Here is a 22,076-nt window from a genome sequence, read left to right as displayed (position 1 = left end):
CAATATGGGTTGGTGTGCAGATTTGTTGAGCTATGGCCTTCTCTCCCTAACCTCCATTGTTGGGTGAGTGATTATTGGTAGCATTGAGCTTTATCCTTGTGTTATTGCTTCATTTGCTTCTCCTAATGATTGTGACTTGGTGTTGGGTAAGTTGTGGGCTTGGGGAGTCAACTCTCTCTCAATCAAGCCCTAGACACCTTTTAACCCTCTTATCGAACCACTCAACATGCATCCAGTTTGTGTGCATCTTCTCAACCTTCCCCTTCATTTCTAGGAGCATTTTTGTTATGAAGCAATTGGTAACACTATTGGTCATTTCTTGAAGATTGATGATTCCATGTCCTCCATGGGTCATTCTACCTTTGCTCATATTTTAATCAACATTGACATCTCTATGCCTCCTTAGGGATGTGGTTCTCATGGTTAGGGATAGGTCATCGACTCAGTCGTTGGATTATGAGGGTCTCCCCTTTCATTGTTATAGATACTTCTCAACAAGACATTTAGCTTCAAATTGTTCTCTCTTGCCATAAAGGTGTTGCTACTTGGTGGAAAGATGCTACTGTTGATCTTTTGACTATCATGGCTTTTGACTCTGATGATGATGTCTCCTCACATGCGAATGAGGACCCCTCCTAGGATGAGGTTGTGCCTTTGATTGGCAATGTGGCCTCTGTTGGCCCCCTATTCGCTATTGGAGGGGCCCTCTTTGGCCTTTAGGCTTCTTCTCTTGTTGCTCATGTTTTGTAGGAACAATCTGCTCCTAGTGAGTCTATTTCAAATGTTGTTCCACAACAACCTACTCTTGCTACGAACAAATGAGCTGAGGGGATCTCCCAACTAGATCCTCCTTATGATGTTCCTAATAATAGTATTGTTTGGACTATTGTTTGTCATAGGCAGAAAGGGAAGTCTACCCCCTGACAACATTAAGAAAGAACATGAGGAAGGAGCCCTCTAATATTAAGCATATTACTTGAGTTTATATAAGTTGCCAAATGGAAATACCCTACGAGAATTTTAGTTGATTCATGTAGGTTATGCCCATATCCACCAATTATCTAACTATTTCCCCGCTTTCTTGGGTTGGAAGTGTGGTTTAACATGTGATGGAAGCATGTGAATTAAATAGTTATGTATAAGCTCTTTTGTATTTAATTTGAGTCAATTCAAATGTAATTTATTGAGTTGTATACAAGTTATATATCGATAGAGGGAGACCCTGGGCCATATTCAATTATGGATTTTATGCCAAAGTATCAAATGCCCACATGTCCACCACTCTAAAATATATAGATTAACATTGATACAATCTACACTAAATATATCATACACAAAATGTTCACCAAATGTGACAATACACAAGTAAAAAAGGAAGTTGCATTAATGAGACAAATTTTGTGCCAAATAGTCACAAATGTAACTCAAATACAAGCCAAAACATGGTTTGCAATAATGCTCCAAAAATAAGGCTTGTACTAGTGCCCCAAACTAGCAATTATATAATGCACTAAAGATACACCAAAATGCATGCCAATATCTTTCCTAATTAAGATATCATTATACATATAACGTCCATGTATATGTGATCTACCTTCTAAGATTTATACTTTACTATACCAACTAGTTAAAAAACAAGCCTACCAAACAAGCATGAGTGACATATTATTTTGATAATCACATTGTCAAATTAAAGTTGAGAAATAATAATACCATTGTATTATTCCACCATTCTAACTCTAGAATAATATTTTTTTGCACAATATGAAAATTTTACAATTTGATCCCCAATGGTGTACAAAATAAAGAATAAATATCATATGCATGATGTTGGCATGCTATAAAATGTGCATCGACATTGAAATGTTACTTGTTTTGAATCCTTGTTTCTTATGTCAATGGAGGTTGTTGCTATACTCTTTCCCAACTTTAACACCTTTGCTTCAACCTCCAATTCAACCTATATAATTACAACATTACCATAAAATATAAACATAAATATATGCTCAATACCTTTATTAAAATTGTGTACCCTAAATAAATTGCTAAAACATTTAAAAGTATTATTTTTTATGCATGGAAAATGCTATACCCACATTGGAATTAAGTGCATCAATAATATCATCACATTAACTTCAAATAAGAATGATATAAATAATCTAAATTACTACATAAGTCTATTTATATACTTTAATTGAAATGTATTACATAGTACCTTGCTTGCAAGTATGCTTCGTAACCAAACATCAAAAAAGTGTTAGTAATTCATCTTACTTTGACATTCATCATCCTTTCTCTATAAATTGTCACAAAGTCTTTGATATAACAAACTATACACCAAGTTATATTTTAACTATAACGAGAATTATTTCCATTTACTATAATTTCTTAATTGAATTTGTCAAATAACCATTTAGCATTATAGGTAATGCATTTATTTGACCAAGTTTTGAGTTGAATTCAAATAAAAACTTGTCTAATTATTATAAATTCAAAATCAAATCTATTAAATTATCATTTTACATAACCAATGAAATGGTTATTCATATAATTACATGGTACACTTGCCATCTACCATTAGCAATAAACTACCTATTTTAGTTGTTTTTTCATTTTATAGTTTGTGTAATTTACCAATAATATATTACCATAACAAGAAATTAATGTCTTTTCAATCATAAAATCCATAGCAAATAAATAAAAAACTAACAAAGATTGCTTACTTCGAAAAAAAAGGCCCATATATACCCATCGCACAAACTACTATCATTGTAGACCTTACCCATTATAGAAAAAAAAAAAAAAAAAAAGACAAATATCTATTCCATGACACCACTTATTTTTTACCTTGCTTTTATCCAACATCTAACATATATGAAGGTCTTAAATAAGATGTTCTACACAACTTAAATTAATTAGGACTGTAATCTTATAACAAATATATGTTTTTAATAATTAAATTCACCATAACCAATTGCAACCCTTATCAATTTTAATATAAAAAGATTATAAGACGTTCAATACAACTCAAAATAATTAACAATTGTATTTTTATAACTAACGGATGTTTCCAAACTCATTAAGTAAATGTATGTGGTGTCCAAGGTAATGCAAACTTAAAATTTTTGAACATATGTAAAAAAACATATTTTTCTAAATCTTCTTCCTAACTTTAACACAAGATATCCTAAATTTGTGAACAATATGGAATACAATTCATAAAACTAGCTAAAACCGAGTTAATTTCAACAAAAGTCTCTATTCAAGACATAGATCTTCAATGGCATCCTCTCTTTACAAGCAAAAATAGTGCCAACTAATCGAAACATGTCACCTATGGTATCAATTTCAAATAGGAGAATATGTAACAAAGTTTATGTCCAATTGTCAATAGTGTCAAACTAGCACAAATCATGAAATATTACCACCATTGGGTTGTTAGAATTTAATGCCTAATGTATATGAATTAAATGAGTTGTTTTGTAGTTATACCCAACCTTGTTGAACCATTTATTGATAACTTGATGTGTTCACAAATGAACTTAAAATGGATAGCTAAAACATGATCAAAAGTTGACACTCATTGTTGATAAATGCATCCTATCTTGTTGATGTCAACATGAATAAACTTATCGTGTCATTTGCAGCCTTGTGAATATAAGAAGATGGTATTTGCATGTAAGAAGTTTCTTTCTAAATAGTAAGGAAAATTCAAATAAAACTTATAATCTAGTTACCCACAATTATTATAACTCGTGGATTTACTTATTTTAATTAAATGGCAATGTAAACATGACACACTTAAATACAATAAAAATCCCTAGGTTCAATCCACAAATTGTTTCAACAAAACAAAAAGCCAAGTTAATTACAAACCCTTGGAGTGCAATAATAAAGCTTGTACCAATGTTAAGCAAAGTTTGTGATTAAGGTCTAAATCATATCAAGTTACAATTCAAAAAAAGGACGACTACCTATTTTATTGAGTCTCATTTTGTTGGTGATTGTAGGCTTTGAGAGTTAGCTTGGTAAAATGTTATTTAAGACTAATAATTTTAATTAAATTGTTCAAAGTTAAAGATTGATTACTTAATCTTGTTGATTTCAAGCTACAAAGAAAAATAAAAATGATTAATGATGGAAAAAAATTGTCTCGAAATATGAAAATTTGATTCCCATTTGAGTGAACATTGAATGAAAATCAACATTGAAAACTTTTATTTTTCCAAAAAGGTGCTCAAATATTTTCCAATTGAACGCAAGTCTAGTCATAGTCATATTAGTGACCAAAGGTTTGGTTGAAGGGATTAATCTTCAAATAAGGAAAACAATATTTTGTCATTCTTGATGTCTATAACAATCATGTCATACATTAAAATGAATGAAAAATTGACTTAGGAGATTCAAATCTTTCTCTACAAGATTATATTAGCATGGCGTTTAAGAATGATGAGAACTAATGGCGTTTAAGAATGATGAAAACTAAAAGGTGTTTGAAGTATGATCGACACATTTACAATTTAAAAATTGAGCTTAACAAATAAAAGAGAATTTTATTTTACCTTGGTTAAATTTAATAAAAATATACAACAAAAAAAAAAAGATGTGGTGTTTGCTAACTCATATGAAGCCTTTAGTACTATATCTAATTAGATTTATTTACCAAGATACCAAATTCCTCATAGGACTAGGCCCTAGGGCAGACATCAACAAACATTGCTAGTATCTTATATGTCAACAATGACAATTGTAAAGATGACTTCGTTCTTTGATGACTAGTGATAGATACAAAAATAAGCTAGGCCATTTATACATATTCAAAACATTGCCATAATGCAAGGTTCAATTAAACAAGGCTAGTAGAACATCTTTGAAATTCGAACTATCCTAAACTCAATTACTCTATACTTGCAACAAATGTGCTCCAAAGTCTGCTCTAGTTCTACCATGTCCTTGTACCCAGAGGTGCCTTAAGCCTAGGTAATGAATTAACATGTTGTAGAGATTATCATCCATTGGATTGAGACTTGTGATCATGTAATTACTTAACCAAAAGTTAAAAGCAAACATTTATCAAGTAATATATGGCATGTCATGGAGCTATTGTGCTTTCTTTTACCATCGGTTATTAGTCAAAATGGAACCAATCATTGGCAAAATGCAATAATACCATATTCCTCTTGACCAATTGTACCGGCTCTCTGATAGATCTTATAAAGGAAGGAAAGTTCAATTTCAGGTAGCTTAGAAGCAATGCAAGAAAACCAAACTATGGAATATATGAACTTCATTGGCTGATGGATCTAGACTTTTATGATTTGGGTATTGGTAAGGAAATGTTGTGAGCTATCAATACCTATCTAAAATTTAAATAATAGCATCGTGTAGTGCTGCTACCCAACACAAGGAGTGCAAGAAGCCGTCAAGTGTGACCAGCATGTTTTACAAGAAGTCAATAAGGTCAAACATATACATAGGCCTATGAGAAATCACAAGGACTTCAATAGACTGTTTGAACTTCGAACTATAACATTAAGGCCAAAAACTAAGATACCGTTATCTAAGCTTCACACCTACAAGATAATTTATACTTATGTATACTTACGTTTTAACAGAATTTTGTTTGCCACTTTGTGAATTAAATGATAAATTATAATTTGGATCTTGTGAGTTCTTGAACTTCAGCATATTCCTATAAGAGGCCTCATATTTGGCTGCAAACATTGAATAGTTGCCCACCTTATCAAATAAAATAAGACACCTCTGTTCAAGAACAGAGATATGATTATCATAAGTGCACCTCACCTTGACTTTGTCTAGAACAAAATAAGAAAACGATTGTGAATAACAATTTTCTTTTCCATCCATGAGTACAAGCTCGAAAAGGGACCACTCTTATACTGCAAAGAAAACTTTCTTCTACATATTTAATATAGTTTTTATTTCTTTTATTTTTCATTGAAGGCTTAAGGTTCGGCATTAAAAGAAAATGCATATTTAGTTGTTAGAATAGATTGGTAAGAATAACACAGCAAATTTTAGTTACGTTAAGACTGAATCGTCCAAAATTGGTCAAGTATTTATCTCAAATCATCACAAAAAGACGAGCTTCAGAATGGATGAACACTTTACAATTTCCAGCAATCAACTTAACATTCATCTTACATGCAAGATTTAGTTTTGGCCGTTCTTTGTCATGGTTTTCAAAGGTGAAGGGGCAGTGGATTTAAGAATCACTACCATCCAGTCCTATGTCAGTCAATCATACATACCGTCACATTCATAAATTCCTGAGCACGGAAACAACGAATCACTGCAATTGGATCCACAATAGTTTTAACTCAAGAACAAGTGGTCTAGGTTCACAAACAATATACAAACATCGCCTACAAAACACATGCATGATCACCATGCAAAGCTCACGCACATTTATTAGAACATAAAATAAAGTGTCCAAGCACAAATGGTGTTCCTAGGTCAGGCATAGCTATATCTCGTTCTCTTGACATTTTCCCACACATATGAGAAGCAACTGACAAGCACTGTATTTATTAACATCATAATTGAAAACTTTATGTGATATATGTCAACAAAACTTTGGCATACTTGATGACCAACAACTGTAGCAGAAGGCTAGCAAAGGATTGCAAGAATCAGAAACAAATCCCTCAACAGATTGTTAAAATCCTGTGAATCATATGTTTTTTTAATCAACAAGTTTCACAGCTCAAAATCCCTTGTATTCACAAATCAGAGGACAATGCATAATCTATTTAAAAGCATACGCTTAAGTCCATATGTCACAAGACAAATCTAATCTCATAGACACCTACAAGCCAAAAAGATATACGCCCATGGTAAATAAAGCAAAACATCACAGGAAGGAAGAAAAAGTCAACATTAAACTTAAAGCATAGTAGGTTTCATTTGTTTTTTTTATTATGTTTAAAAAGGTTGAAAACATCAAGCATTAACCTTAAGGTATTCTACATTTCATTTGTTCTCAATTTGTTTATCAATTTTTCATTTGGATTTGAGTTAAATTGATCTGATCAGCAACCATAGAGTGCGAAACCATGGCAGGACCACAATTTTTTTTAAAAAAGGATTAAATTAATTGGCTGAGAAGAAATTAACAGTTTCTACAGTAAAACCTCTGTTCAGGGGATAATTGGTAAATCAGTGGTGTGGAGTACTCAATTTTGGAAGAGGTGGCCTAAAAGCTTCTTGAAGCTTGATTTCGACGGTGATTCTAGAGGTTACCTTTGGTTGGCAGAGGCTGGTTGCATACTGAGAAATGTAGCAGGTCTTTTTGTGAAGGGAGGCTACTTTTTCTTGGGTTTTATAACTAAAATGAAGCCAAGTAGATGGCAGATGTGAAAGGTAACAAGTTGGCTCTTTCTGTGAGTTTCAAAAAGCTAAATGTGGAAGGCGATTCTATGATGATGATTGCCTGGTTGTCCAAGATGTTTGGTTAGTGCTGGAAATTCAAAAGTTTATCGTAGGAGGCGTTGAGGCTCTATAATTATTTTATGATATTCTTTTTGCTCATTGTTTTCGAGAGTGTAGAACAGGTAGCAGATTTTCTAGCAAACTCGGGAATTGAATTGAATCCTTTAACAGAAATCAGTGATCGATTGGAGGTCTGAGAGCAGTTGGATTCTTTGGTCTTCTCTGATTCCCCAGTTCATGTGGGAGAAGTGAGAACCCATGTCGAAGGCTGGTGACCTTTAATCGTTCTTCTTTAAACTGTTTGGTTAAGAGTTTAATTGGCTAAGGAGCGGCTTCATAATGAGTGTGTAGCCCTGTGGCACATGCAAAAGGCTTTATCTTGACGCACCTAGAAGCATTTTCAATGTTTTATGCAGGATTTCTTGGTTTTGCGAGTTGTTTGGGTGCAGGTCTCTCTCTGTTACAGGTGCACTGTCAGTCTGAGACACACCGGCAATGGCTAGGTGATGAGTGGAGGGGAGGAATAGACACCTGCTTTATCATGGAGCTGTCTCCGATCACAGGTTGAAGGCAATGTTTATATGTACAAATGTAGAAACCCTGAAAGGGTAGGGACTTGAGGACATAGCGAATACTGGTCATTTCGGGTATAGGAGCAGCATTGCTGCTAATTTCATTTCAAATCTGGAAGACTTGGTGCTAAAGCAAGCTATTTGGGAATGGATTATTGGGTTAGTGCTCCCAGATTTTGCAACACAGACAGCAGCAATGGTGGTGTCTTCCTCAGCTGTGAAGCGGATTCTGTCGAGCCTTATGGCCTCTGTGTGTATGAAAAAATTGGTGTATTAACTATTAAGTGATCAAATTCAGGAAGTGTATCAGCAGGAAGAGGAGCTTCTGGATTTCTGCAGAGACCTAGCCTTAGTGGTCAACTCCCTGTTTATCATGAATAAGGAGGGCCAATTAGAGCTTGCCTCTTAGTTTTATCTCCCTTTTCTGGCTGGTGGTGTGCTAAGAAAATTCGTACAATTTTCCTTGTCAAGCAGCATGATGACAATGGGGATATGCTGGCTCAGAGCCCTGGGAGGTGCTGATTGTGTCATGGATGCTGGGGTTGCAAGGGTTGGAGAGAATGAAGACCACGGGGCAGTGAGCATGGATGTTTCTCGTAGGGCCGAGAAAGCCACCACTGTGATCTTTTTAGTTGCCATTTGGATTCTAGTTTTTTTTGGCCTGTTAGGGTCTTATTTTTTTGTGATTGGTGGGCTGTTTTTTTTTACTTATATATTGTTGTATGTATTTTACTATTTTGTGTTGATATTTCATGGGCAGGGGCCCCAATAGAACACTCACTACTACTATTAAAAACAGTTTCTAAGTTTCAACAGCAACTTATTCATAAAGAGTCATCTTTTTAGTTGGTGATGGTGCTTGATCTGTTGGTTCTTATTGCCTGTTAGTGTTTTTATTTTTTGTGGTTGATAGGCTTGATGGAAGCCTTTTGGCTTATAGGGGATTAGCTCTGAAGGTTATTTTTGTTCATTGTTTATCAGAGTAGCCAGAAACTCTTTTGTCCCTCCCTGGGCATGAGTGTCCCCGTATCCATTACCGTATCTGAAACGGATACATATCCGATACAGCCTGGATACACGTTGAATACTGTACCTGCACGTGCACAAAAAACCTTGATTTCCAAACATGCTAGATACTAAGTGATTTGATTGTTTTAAAATTTGATGTAAATTTTTCTAAATTTAATTTAAAAAAACTTCATTTATGCATTTTTAATAAAAAAAATTGTTATAACAAAATCTACGTCAAATGAGAAAGACAGATGAAATATTTTTCTTTTCAGTGACCCATTTTTTGGGTTATCTTCCAATGCAATTCTATTATATTTTTGCATATTGTAAAATGTTAAATGAACTTATCATTATTTATGTAGCAATTATGTGACTATACTGCTTTTGAAGTAATGAAGATCTCCTTGAATAACTTAGAAAATTGTGTTAAATATATGTGTATGTGTTTTTTATGAATGATGTATCCAGACGTATCCATATCCGATACCATATCCGTTTCCATGCAACTTTGTTGTTTATGAATTGATGTATAAATATTGTATTAACATTTCATGGTTGAGGACCACAATTGAACCTCACTACTTATTTGAAAAAAACTGTTTCTCTTTGCAAAACCTTTTTTTTCCCAAAGTTATAGTGCATATTTCTGACTAAGTTCTTTAATTCTAAATTATTTTCGTAGAATGGTCCAAAGTGCAAAAAGAACTCGCAATCTTACAAACAACCAAAGTGCCAACCAAAATGTGAAGATTAAAAAATATTAACCAAGAAAAAAATTATATTAATCTCCCACAATGAGTCATGTACTTTATGGAAGACATATTTAGGATAAATATGAAAAATCCTTCTGCCTTCATTTGTCCCTTCCAGTTTATAATCAAACTAGATCTTCAAGCCTAATGATACATATAGGTCAACAAAACTCCATGAATCCATAGAAAGCTTATGTGGCTGTATGACATATGCTGAACCCTCTACGAACTTCAACATGAGATAGTGTTGAGCTCCAGTTTAGGGGAGTTTAAAGCCACAAAAACATATAATGTCTCCATTGAACCCACTAACTCAAATTCCAGTGACCCTAACAAGTTGGTGTTTCCCTCTGAATTTGAAATACATGGGTTTCTGCAAATCAAAACAAGGGAGAGGCAAAGAACTCAAAATATGCCCTTGCAAACCTTTTCATACTTATGTAACCATGAGTCTGTAATATTGACAAGACTTTCTTTCATTCGTAATACAAGGATGTCCTCAAGGCATTGTAGCCAATTCCTTGGGTTTCCATGCCTGTAGGTTACCTCTCTTGCTTGTGAGTTGTGACTATAAATATTTTTACCAATATTAGAGGTGGGTTGATTCCTCCTGCCATTAGGTGTAATCCTAAGATTACTACTACATTTGTTTGAATTTTTCAACTTCACCAAGGTTTTGAGATCAAGCATCGTAATCAATGCAAGTTAATGTTTAACCCCTTAGTCTCACCATCTCAAGATATTAAAAAAAAATTAAGATCACGAAAGGTATCAACATGAGCAGTTACCAGAAGTGGAGTGAATTGATCACAAGAAACGGGAAATGAGGAATTAGGATCACAGGAAACAGGAGGTGGAATCTCAAAGTACGTGAAATTTAAAAGAAGATTCTCCTTAACCTCATTGACGCATTTCATAAAAAAAAATTAAGATCATGAAAGGTATCAACATGAGCAGTTACCAGAAGTGGAGTGAATTGATCACAAGAAACAGGAAACGAGGAATTAGGATCACAGGAAACAGGAGGTGGAATCTCAAAGTACGTGAAATTTAAAAGAAGATTCTCCTTAACCTCATTGACGCATTTCATAACAGTTTAAATGAACTCATCAGTGCTCTGTCAAAAAACCTTAAAACTTTCACCCATGGCAATACCCTATTTCGATTGAACCCTAAAGCATTCGTCCTTGATTGCTTGGGGGTGGGGTACAGCGTTTGAGTCTAATTACGTCTATAAAGACTGACCAAAGATGGATGAATTCACTCATTCATCGGCTTATTTAACCGCGGCGTAATTACGTAGATAATACAAGACAAACCGCCCGTCATACCCGGGAGTTTCTTTGAATCCGTAGCCGTAGGGGAACCTGTGGCTGGATTGAATCCTCTCTTTGAATTGGGGAGGGAGGAGCGATACCCGATCAAAGGGGGAATGAGGGATATGAGTGACTGCGAGGGCTTGACACGGATCCTCATTTCCAAAATCGAGCCCTCGATTTGTATAAACCTTAATTCAATCCAACTCGAAAGCTTTCACTCGTGGCAAAACCTTTATTCAATCAAACCCTTAAACTTTCAGCAATGAAAAAAACCCCTAATTCGATCAAACACGACGTTCCCTTATTATAAAATCCTAATTTAATCAAGCAAGCACCACGAAATTGAAGTCATCGCCCCTTGCACTCAATGTGAAATAAGGCCGAATGAGGTTTACTCCGCGCTATGAAACACTCAACAAGGAACAAAATTAAACAGAGGAAATGAAAATATTTAAAGCACTCACTCCAATGCGTGCAGCAGACAGGCAAGAAATGTTAATTTCAGTCTGTACAAACTCTTTATCTCCGGCAACCGTCTTCACAGCCGCCAATCCCATAATACTCGCAATCATTGCCACCGCTCCTCCATGCAATGTATCATATACATTCTGATACAACCCCCAAAATAATTGCCATTAGAACAATATAAATAACCATCAATCCGTCGCCTAACCTGTACGTTATTTAACGCAAAGTTATCACAACATATGGGTAGTTATAATAAGGTAGTGGAGATCGCTACCGCAATGGAGGGCTTGACTTTGAGAGTCGAAATGACAAGGCCAGGCTCCACATGATCGACTGTCAAATGACGGAGAAGTAGAGTGCGGTTGAAGGCGTGGGATTGTGTTTCAGGCGGAAGAAAAGCAGATGAATGCATAGCCTCGAGCCATTTCACCGTTACAGATTGAGAGTGATCAACAGAGATAGAGGAGAAGACGGGATCGATTCCCGCTGCTCTTCCTCCCACCTTATTCATTAAAATCGTAATGTATTTGAGATCCCTGTCACTTCACAGAGACCCTTCCGCACAAGAGACTTTCGTGTCCTTCACAGTAGGAGTTCTGCCGCCATTATTTTTATCTTACAGTTTTGTTTAAATTGGAAAGCGTTTTAAAACATATATTAACTAGCAGTTGCAACAGGGGGTGGATAGGTTTGATTGTAAAGGCATTATGTCATTAGATCAATCAGAGTTGTCATATTTAGAGATATATGAATTATAAAAGTGAAATTATGGATTTGAAATGTTCATGTGTCAAATGAGCACATGAATGAAGAAAAGTTATTGAACTGAAATCATGCATTTGAAATATTCATGTGTGAAGTGAACATGTGAAAAAATGGATAATTCCACATTAAAAATGTTTTGGTGTACATAACCCAACCAATGGTTGTTCCCAAAATTGAAAGTTTTCCACCCTCCATCCCCCATGCTACATAATTCCACATTAAAAATGTTTTGGTGTACATAACCCAACCAATGGTTGTTCCCAAAATTGAAAGTTTTCCACCCACCATCCCCCATGCTGCCGTATGCAGCATGATGTACTAAAAGAAAATGTCATGAATATTTTTTTTACAATTATTTTTTTGTAGACTATATTGTTCTCAACCAAATGTATTTGTTGGACCCAAAGAATTGTTGTTATCCACCCTCCATCCCCCATGCTGGTAAGACCAGCATGTTATATAGCCTTTTGTTGAAATGCATGTGATTTATATCATGAAAGACCTGCATCATTGTCCCATTTATATAAGTTCGATTCAGAAAACTTGTAGAAGTGGTGAAGTTAAATACTTTAAAAAAACTTCAAAATTTTAAATGTAGTAATTTTTAGTAAAATAATACCTTCTGGAATGTGAAATGGCATAATGACAATCTCACCAATCATCCATGTCAGGTATTTGAGTGTTGTGGGAGAGGTTTTCCTGCAATAAGTTTTTTAGATCAATAATCACATTTGGTTTAAGAAGTTTTGTAATTATGTTATATAAATAATATCTTGAAAATAGTAAATGAGTGGTAGAGTTGACTTAGTGCTATGAGAACAAGTTAATTTTTCGAAGTGGATCTAATATATTGAGCAATCTAATACCATCCTCTAATCTGAAAAGCTTTACATACCTTGAAAGTAATGAGCTTGGTGTATTGGATGTTGTTCTTTATCGGAAGTCGAATTCTTCAATCCAGACAACCTGAAAGTGTAAAGGGATGGTAATGAGAGAAGGTAGTTAATGTTAAATAGAGTAATTTTAATGATAGATAATTTGTTCAATTTATTGAAGAACTATAAAATATATAGTGATGACGATGAATTACATTGGTGAGTTTGATGCTTAATCAACATAAACAAATTAGTAACTGGGAAGGATATGCAAAAAATACATAAGCAGAGTATAAATTAAATGTTTACAAAAGAAATAATCTGTAAGATTTAACACTTACCTTGTAGAGTAAAACCATTCAGTAACAAGATAACGCTAAAAACAGACGATATTAAACTAGAGAACATTAAACATATAACACTTAGCAAGTATAAAGATATTTTAAGTTGATGACATAAGAGGAAAACCAGAGAGAGAGAGAGAGAGAGAGAGAGAGAGAGAGAGAGAGAGAGAGAGCAAACACCTTCAGAAATTTAATACCTGTAAGAGTGAAGAGTTGCCTTGCAGAGTGAAAGTAGTGATGCCCACAAACACTGAAACAACACAAACAAAGTAATAATGCTACAAGCACATCAGAAAAAAACATAAGCACAATATTTAATAAAAAAAAATTAATTAAAGAAACTATGAAATAAACACTTACCTTGCAGAGTAAAATCATTCATGGTGAGAAGCTCAAAATTGACATCAAGAAAATAGTCAGAGCGAGGAAAAAACCTGAGTTGATGACTTATGTTGCAGAGTCAAACAGTTGGCACAACAATGAAACGAAAAACATTTTACACTGTAGAAAATTTAGTGAATGTATTGCTTTTGAAAATAGGAATTTAATGGCGAGAAGATATTGTAAATGGTTTCATATGCATCCGATGTATATCATCTGAAGCATGTTGCAAATAATCTGTATTAGAACTTTATTATTGGATAGTAAATGTATTGAACAAGTGGCTAATATATGTAATTGTTATTTTGGTGCACTTACAGGTTTTAGTGGTCATGTATTTTGTTAAGGTGGTTCTTATGTTTTGTAGCTTTCTTTGTTGGGTTGCATTTGAAATCTGTGATAAATAACAATGTATGAGAAAGAAATTTTGGCAAATGTCAGAAATTGTATTTTTTGACAGCAATAAAATAGTTGAACAACAAATGGATGATAGAGGTGTACCTGTTGTTGCAGACTTGGCACATCTAAAAGGCCTCTTCAAATTCATAAACGTTAGTTGTGTTGTTGATCCTGGAAAGTATAAATATTGTTTTTGGTTGATGCATTCGATAGAAGATATGCAACATGTGAAAACATAATGAAGATGTGATTTGCATACCTGATTCTGTTTGTTCTGTAAGTATGTTTCTTCTATTGTGCGTGAAAGCTTTAGCAAGCGGTCTTCCTCGGTCTTTTGTAGAATTGTTGATGTTGCACCTTTCAATATTGAGTACCTTTGGTAGGTGAAGGCTGGTTGTATGTGTAGGTGGTCAATTGTTTTTACTCTTGAAAGAGTTGTGAATGTGAGGCCTTGTTTCTCTATTTTCCCAATGTCAACTATGGCAAAGTCTAATGTTAGACGTTGTGATTTGTGAATAGTAATGCCCCATGCCATTGCTAGTGGAATTTGTGTCTGGTTTCCTCTAGTAATTGGTGGAATAGGCACATGTTTTGGATTTTGTGGATCCCATGAAGGCCCCGTATAATGTTGGAAAAGAACCATGACAAATTTTGGCAAATCAGGTGGTTTAGAAGCTGCATCGTAGACAATTTGTTTGATTTGACCCAAAGCACCATTCGCAAGGCCAACTTCTATCCATAAATTTGCAATAAGCATAACTTCCTGGTCTATAGAAAGAAGGATTTATATTGTGATGTGTTCTTCAATTCTATTTACATGCCAGCGGATGTAATCTGTACTTTGAAGATGTTTCCAATTTATTATAATTTCTTCAGTTGAGTTTCCTATATGTAGAGGGATGATTCGAAATGGTTTGTAGAGAAGCAATTCACTCCAACAAAAACTTTCAAAACTGTTGTCATCTTGTAAAGGTAAAGATTTGTGTTGTGGGTGGACATTTACAATTGATGGTAGCTTTATTTTCAACCATTTATACGATTTACGTTGATCAGAGTATGTATATAACTGAGCTAAACGAAGCAAAGTTAGGTTTGCTAACTCTGATGGTCGTTTCATGTAGTTGGAAATGAAAGAAATTGAGGTTTTTGATCCTTCATCACAATTAGCTATGCGTTGGAAGATTCTTTTCCCAACATTGAGTGTTACAAACTGACGTGTGCAAGATATCAATGGGAGTTTAAGCAACATTTGACAAGTTTCTTGTGCGCTAATGTCCCTATCAACAACAATTCCCATCAAGAGTCTTTGGTATGCTAACAGGATTGTATCTTCTGAATTTGTCGATCCAACTATGCGTTTTAGCATATCAGTATAACTTTCTGACTTGTGTTCAATTTTGGATGCGTATTTTGAGATATATTGTAGAATTGCTTTTTTGGAGCAGATGGCTTGACAGTCAACATTAGCCCTCCATATGGCGAGCATCGTTGGGTTGTGTACATTTAGACAATTGTCATTCCTTGCTAGCTTGTATGATGGGTTATTATTGTGGTCTAATATGAATGAGGATTCAAGTTGTTCAAGTCAAGGAACTTTGTACCGACATTCAAGTGTTGAGTTTTTTTTCTTCAAGCAAGTATACTCTGAACACTTTGTATGCCGCTGAACAACATTGAGTAATTTAGTATAATCAATGGAAGGATCAGACCTAGATATAATCTCTGTATCTGCAAGACATGGATCTGAAATTGCTGGCATATATTGCTTGTTCAAGCGAGCCTCTTTAGTTGGTGGATTCCATGTTGTGATGTACTGGTCAAATAAGTGTTTAATTGATTGGATGCTTGCATGATCTGACCAATCAAGGTTATCAATATTTGGTGCTTCTGGCAACCAAAGAAAGCCATGTATATGGGCAGATCCTCGGTGTTGCCATTCATATCTGTACCAGTGGTCAATGGCTTTCAGCTGTTTGACAATGACTTCATCATGAAAGATTTGAAATCTTAAGTGCAAGTATAAAGCTGTTATATGTGGATTATTGACTAAATTTTCAATAAATTGTCTTCTGTTGTTGTGCACAGTAGTTGACATTTTTTTTGGCAATAACTTATGCAAGTCTGGCCATTTTGTATCAGTTGAGCTTAAGGTAAAGAACAGTGTAGGTGCACCTAACTGTTCTATCATTGTTGTAAGGTCTCGTCGGGATTTGCTCCAAAATGCTCGTGTACCACGCAATGAGGCTGCATATCGCATGATATGATTTGGCAATTCATTTGAGGGTTTATTTTGCAAGTATTCTTTTAGACCATGAAGATTGTGTGGAAGACTATCTTCTAGATTAGTCTTAATGCACATAGCAACTGATTGTTGAGATCGATGTCTCATCATAAGATTGTAGATATAATACCTAAAGCGCACATGTTGACCAAATTTTTGATCGTAATATTTGATCAGGTGCAAAGCATATTTATGTAAATGTACATGCCTTGTTCTTTGTTGTAGTGGTAAAGCCATTACAGAAGGGAAGAGTGTTGGGAATGCCATGGAAAGGAGGCCCTCTATATTGTACTCATTGATAGGCGATGTACTGATTTGTGGCCAAGCAACAATGTTGTTGTTGGTATTATCTAGATGTAGGATTGTTTTTATGGCATCAAGTTCTGGTATTGATGATGGTAGTTGTGGAATGAATGAAGAAGTGTTCTCCACTATTTATTCTTCATTGTTAATATTCGACAGAGTTGGATTATCTTGAATATCATCTTCTTGAGGTGAATGTACTGAATGCAATAGCTCTGTAATGTCAGTGCTCTGGTCTGGTAATAGATGCACTGCATCTAGATCAATAACTACACCTTTGTAGTATTGATCATGTTTCATTTTGTAAGTCAATGCATCCATGACGTGAAATCTATTCACGTAACAGTCATAAGTTAATCCTTGCAAATTGGTTCTACGGACAATAAGAATTTCTAAATGCTTAATTTGACAGGGCAATGTTATTGCAATTTCAGAAATATCTTGTGGGAAGTTAATTGTGTGGCCAAAATATTTGTATTGTCCTTCCCTTGCATGTGTAACTTGCAAAATAGGGGCAATTCTTGCTATGAGCATTTCTTCTACTTGAGAAAGAGACTTTAAAATAGAAGGTTGCTCACCTGGGTCCATATTGTTTGATAATGAGAAACGGTGGAGGCCTTTTTTAGCACAACATCTCATGCACATAACTACGTGATTGACTTTTTTAATAGTCATTCCCACATACATTTCTTTACAAACAGCACATGGCTCTGTGACCTCCAACATATCAATCCTTTTCCGAAAATTAGACAATGCATGTTGAAATGAAGGAGTCTTCAGAGCAAGTTCAGGAATAGTAGAATGTGTTTGATTCACATTAATTTGCTCAAGATCATTGCTTTCTGTTTGTAATAATTTTCCTGAGTTATTATCGGGTCTTTGTAGTGCATGACGTCTCAATTGTCATTTCTTGGAGATATTGCCTCTATTCTTTGCATAGTAAGTTCTATTGGTCTGCCTTCTCTTCAATTTGATAGCATCAATTCCTTGAGAGCAAGGATCAATATATATCTAATATTTGGAAGAGAATAGAGGTATGTCATAATTTTCACAACTAAAGATTGTTAACATTGAAGTATGTATTAAGAATGTATGGGAATTGACAATTGCCTGATCTATGATTATGTGTTTTTAGAGGATTAGTTTTGTGATTTGTAAAGTGGTTTTCTGATGTTTATTTGTATGTCTACTGATCTGTTCTGTTGTTTTGTTGCTATGATTTGGTCAACATATAAGTACATATGTATATATGCATGTAAATGAAGTATACAAATACTTCTACACGTAGATATGCACATATATAAATACACGTCCATATATGTCAAATGATAGAATCCTGTGTTTGTTAGTGTATATATGTTAGGTTGAGATTTTGTTTGAAATGTATGGGTTTTATAAACTGCTTTATTTGAAACATATGGGTTTTGTAAAGTCATAAAGTGACTTTGTAGTGTTCTTCTGCCTACAGTTGTTGTTGTTAGTGATTTGCTTTTTCAAAAGCATTATTGTAATATAGGTATGCACAAATATAGTAATTTCTGATACATACAGATATATGTATACATATACACATGTATATATACATATCAATTAAATATTTGAAGTTCTGTATACAAACATATGCACATATATAACTACACATGTATATATAAAAAAATCTAAAACTATGAATAATTATAGTATATACATATATGTGTGTGTATATATATAATTCTTTGATACATACAGATGTATGTATATATACATATTAATCAAATATATGAAAATTTATATATATAGATATGCACATATATAAGTACACATGTATATCTGCAAAATTCTATAACTATGAATAATTTTGGTGTTGTATAGTTCTACAAATAGATATGAAAAAAGAAGATATATGTGCATATATGTATAAATTTTCTGCAAATAAGGTAGTCCCTGTCCATTAGAAAAGTATAGAAAGAGGATTGAAGGTACAAGACATATTGAAAAGAATGTTGAGATTGCAGAGACTGAGAAGAATCTCAAGGAAAGCAATTTAATTCTGCAAGGTAATTAACCATTATAGAAGAATAAGCAGTTAAACGTGTTGTCCAATGCAAGATTAAGCTTCCTCAAAGATTTTGAAATGTTGTATATTTAGATGTGCATAAACATATAAACATATCTATTTATTGACTAAATCTTATTACCATAGTACATGCAAATGCAATAAGCATGATTTAAAAAAACTTATGTCAGGAGGAAAAAAATTCAAAGAGATAGAAATAGATGTAAGAAATGTACATATACATATTTATAGAAGTAGTCGTGTGTTCATAAAAGGTAATTGTTTGTATTTGTAAATGCATTAAATATGTAAATATCTAATGTAATAATTGTATTATAAACTGAAAGTTTCATAATCATGAAAGATCCTTTATAATTCTAAGCCTGTGTACTTAGGCGACCAATTTCTGCAAGCAGTGCATCACACTCAACTTTGAAGTCAATAGGAGAGACTTTATTGACTGTGACTTTCATCTTTGATTAAGAATTGTATGTGTCAGTGGACACTAGGAGTGTGAATAAATAGTGATGTGACAGAAGCCTGTTAATCACTGAGCAAGGTGTTTTTGTTGTTGTTGCATCATTTTCCAGTGCACAAAGCTCTTTTGCAGTTTTTTGTAGCAAGCTAATGCCAACGTCATCAAATGCAGTGGCCCAAAGAGTACCTGTGGAATCTTGTAACTTTACTTGCAAGAGGTAACTATAGTTGCAGTCTTGCATGATCATTTCACATCTAGGGCAAAACCAAGAATCGTCAGCTTGCTGTGTACATTTTTTTTTGCAAGGCCTTCCATTGACTATTAGTGGACAAGCTGCATAATAGAAACTTTTATTAGTTACGTTTACAAAACGTAGAACAACCAGCAAAGTAGTCTGAATTGTTTCTGGTTTGATACTCATCCTCTCATGGATTGAAGAAATAGTCATTCTACTATATTTCCCATTTGTGTGGATAGTTTCTGGAACAAAGGTTGCAACAAGCAAAGGGTCCTTTCCTCTTAATGTTAGAGGTTCTGCCTCTAGAAAAGGTGGGTTGATATGTAACGTTGTGGCAGCTGTTATGTTTATAAGCTTTCCATTGAAATAGCCAACGCAAGCATTAAGTAAAGCAATGATAACAACACTATCACTGGTCAACATGTTTTTCAATTCTAGGCCTCTTTGTTCTGCCATTGGACCCCTTAGGTTGATCTCAATTGTTGATCCAGACAGATCATTAATTTTGACAACTCGCTTTTGTGTTTGACTGCCATCTTTCCTTGTATTGGAATGATATCTCCAATGTATAAAACAAGACCAATTATGTCAACCAACATGTTATTGGTTAGATGAAACAATTCACTAATGGGCGTGAAAGGAGAATGTTGTTGATCTGCTTCTTCTTCATTGGTGCAACGTTTTAGTATGGATGTATTAGACAAGATGATTTCTAAATGGCTGTTTAGTTTGTTGTATCTTGTGTTTGCTTCCTTAATGGATCCCTTTGAAGTAACATAATGTGAACTTACTTCCACACGGTTAGAGTGTAACTGAGCTATTTCATCAAAACATGTGACTCTAATCTCACAGCCCTCGGTGTCGACAATGTCAAAGCTAAACACGTGCCCATTTTTAGTGGCTCTATTGTATGCCTTAATAGGGCGTTTATGAGTAACTCTGCCTTTGATTGTCCATTTATTTTGGTATGGATTTAAACTTTTGATAGGGCTTATATTTTCAGAAGTTGTCATTTGCGAGGATGGTAATTCAGTAGAAAACTGAAGAGATCGTTTAGATGTTGATGGTGTGTCCTCAGACATTATTTCTGGTTGTTATTCTTTGAACATGTATACTGGTTTACCAAAGAACGAACAATCACTTTGTTTTACTTGCAAACTAAGTATTACAATAGTCCTGTGAAAAGAAAAGACTTCTTTTTAAAATATTTTCAATTATACTTGAAAACAATTAAAAAGAGATGAAACATATCGTATTTAATAACCATAGTTTGTTTCCTACCTCGTGTTCCATATGTATCTGCATGTATAACTCGATAACTGGACTATTGTGCCTATTTTTAGAATATCTGAATCTATCAGAATAGCATATTTAGAAGGCAAGATTGCTAACTGCATGTATGTGCCATCAGATAACACTAATTTATGTCTGTCAGTATCATCTCTATTGTTCTGCATTTTCTGAAATGACAAAACTTGTAGCAATGCTGAAGGAAGGTCATCTCCAACATTGATAAATTGAATTGCAAAAGGGGTAGGGGCATAGTCTTGGGTATTTTCCTACAAAAAATAATATGAATATAGAAGATTTAATGTTAACGCTAAGCAAGTCATACATGTGCTTACTTGTTAATGTAAAGCATGTGTTAGTAGAGTATGTAATCAAGCTATGTTATCTACATAGTATTCATGTACTTTTTGACTATGCTATGAAATAAGGGTGCATGTGGTAATGAAAAGGATGGAATGGAAAAGAGAGATGTATTGTCAAAAAAAGAACATAAAAGTTTCCTATTTTGAAAAGGTTTGATAATTTAGCTTACCAAACTGTCAATTGTGGAGTCCTCTATCAGTTCAGAGGTGGTTGCTAGAGATGCCATTGTGGATATAGACCTTTTTTGTTTGAGACAAATCTCACAACTTAGCGTACATGCCAGTTCATATTATGACAAAAAGTTAATTTATTTAATCCTAAAAGTTTTATTTATTGGAAGATTTGAATATTGTACAGCTCGTATGAAATAAACAGAATGTCATGCAAGGATATCGTAATTACCTATTTGTTAGTTTCAAAATCCTTTTAAATTCAATTTAACGATAAATTTTGTGTCCCCTTGACTGGTATATTGCCTTGCAGAATAAAGTTGATTGAGTTCCTATTATGACGTTTAAAATATTCTATTAGAATAGATTGAATGCCATAATGGGTAGACTAATTCATTGTGGTTGATAAGTACGCAACAAAATCCTACTAAATAGAAAAACTGTAGCCAATTCAAATTGAGGATTGTAGTTCTTTTTCTATATTGTTTTATTTAGTAGTTCTTCAGTTTGGGCAAGTTCAAGTAAGTGGTGAACTAAGCGTATTGAAAATGGAGAAATTGTACCTACATTAAGGTGGAAT

General features: G+C 34.2%; 3 protein-coding genes across 5 annotated transcripts; all 3 read right to left on the bottom strand.

Moving 5' to 3' along the window:
• Window positions 1-1,366: 1,366 nt before the first annotated feature.
• Window positions 1,367-12,258, bottom strand: LOC131038168 (uncharacterized). Of its 3 annotated transcripts, none has more exons than XM_057970514.2 (3): window positions 11,849-12,254; window positions 11,571-11,714; window positions 1,367-1,960 (listed from the first exon to the last, which is right to left on the bottom strand). In XM_057970514.2, exons 1-3 carry the CDS (start codon window positions 12,083-12,085, stop codon window positions 1,817-1,819), a joined length of 525 nt encoding a protein of 174 aa, XP_057826497.2. In that variant the 5' UTR covers window positions 12,086-12,254; the 3' UTR covers window positions 1,367-1,816. The 3 variants fall into 3 exon arrangements, with proteins under 3 accessions (XP_057826497.2, XP_059070133.1, XP_059070132.1); XM_059214150.1 differs by lacking the exon at window positions 1,367-1,960 and adding an exon at window positions 8,777-9,117 and having other exon boundaries at window positions 11,849-12,258; XM_059214149.1 differs by lacking the exon at window positions 1,367-1,960 and adding an exon at window positions 9,819-10,160 and having other exon boundaries at window positions 11,849-12,257.
• A 3,665-nt stretch (window positions 12,259-15,923) lies between these two features.
• On the bottom strand, window positions 15,924-16,856 carry LOC131860401 (uncharacterized). The gene has a single exon (XM_059214809.1). The coding sequence runs from the start codon at window positions 16,854-16,856 to the stop codon at window positions 15,924-15,926; it is 933 nt and encodes a 310-aa protein (XP_059070792.1).
• Window positions 16,857-19,436: 2,580 nt separating this feature from the next.
• Window positions 19,437-21,552, bottom strand: LOC131860400 (replication protein A 70 kDa DNA-binding subunit A-like). Its single transcript, XM_059214808.1, has 3 exons — window positions 21,496-21,552; window positions 20,955-21,232; window positions 19,437-20,232 (listed from the first exon to the last, which is right to left on the bottom strand). Exons 1-3 carry the CDS (start codon window positions 21,550-21,552, stop codon window positions 19,437-19,439), a joined length of 1,131 nt encoding a protein of 376 aa, XP_059070791.1.
• Window positions 21,553-22,076: the final 524 nt, after the last annotated feature.

The sequence above is a fragment of the Cryptomeria japonica genome, chromosome 11, assembly GCF_030272615.1.
Source record: "Cryptomeria japonica chromosome 11, Sugi_1.0, whole genome shotgun sequence".
In the NCBI taxonomy this organism is placed as follows: Eukaryota; Viridiplantae; Streptophyta; class Pinopsida; order Cupressales; family Cupressaceae; genus Cryptomeria; species Cryptomeria japonica.
The sequence above is the reverse complement of the archived record's forward strand: the minus strand, read 5'-3'. Positions and strand labels throughout refer to the sequence as shown.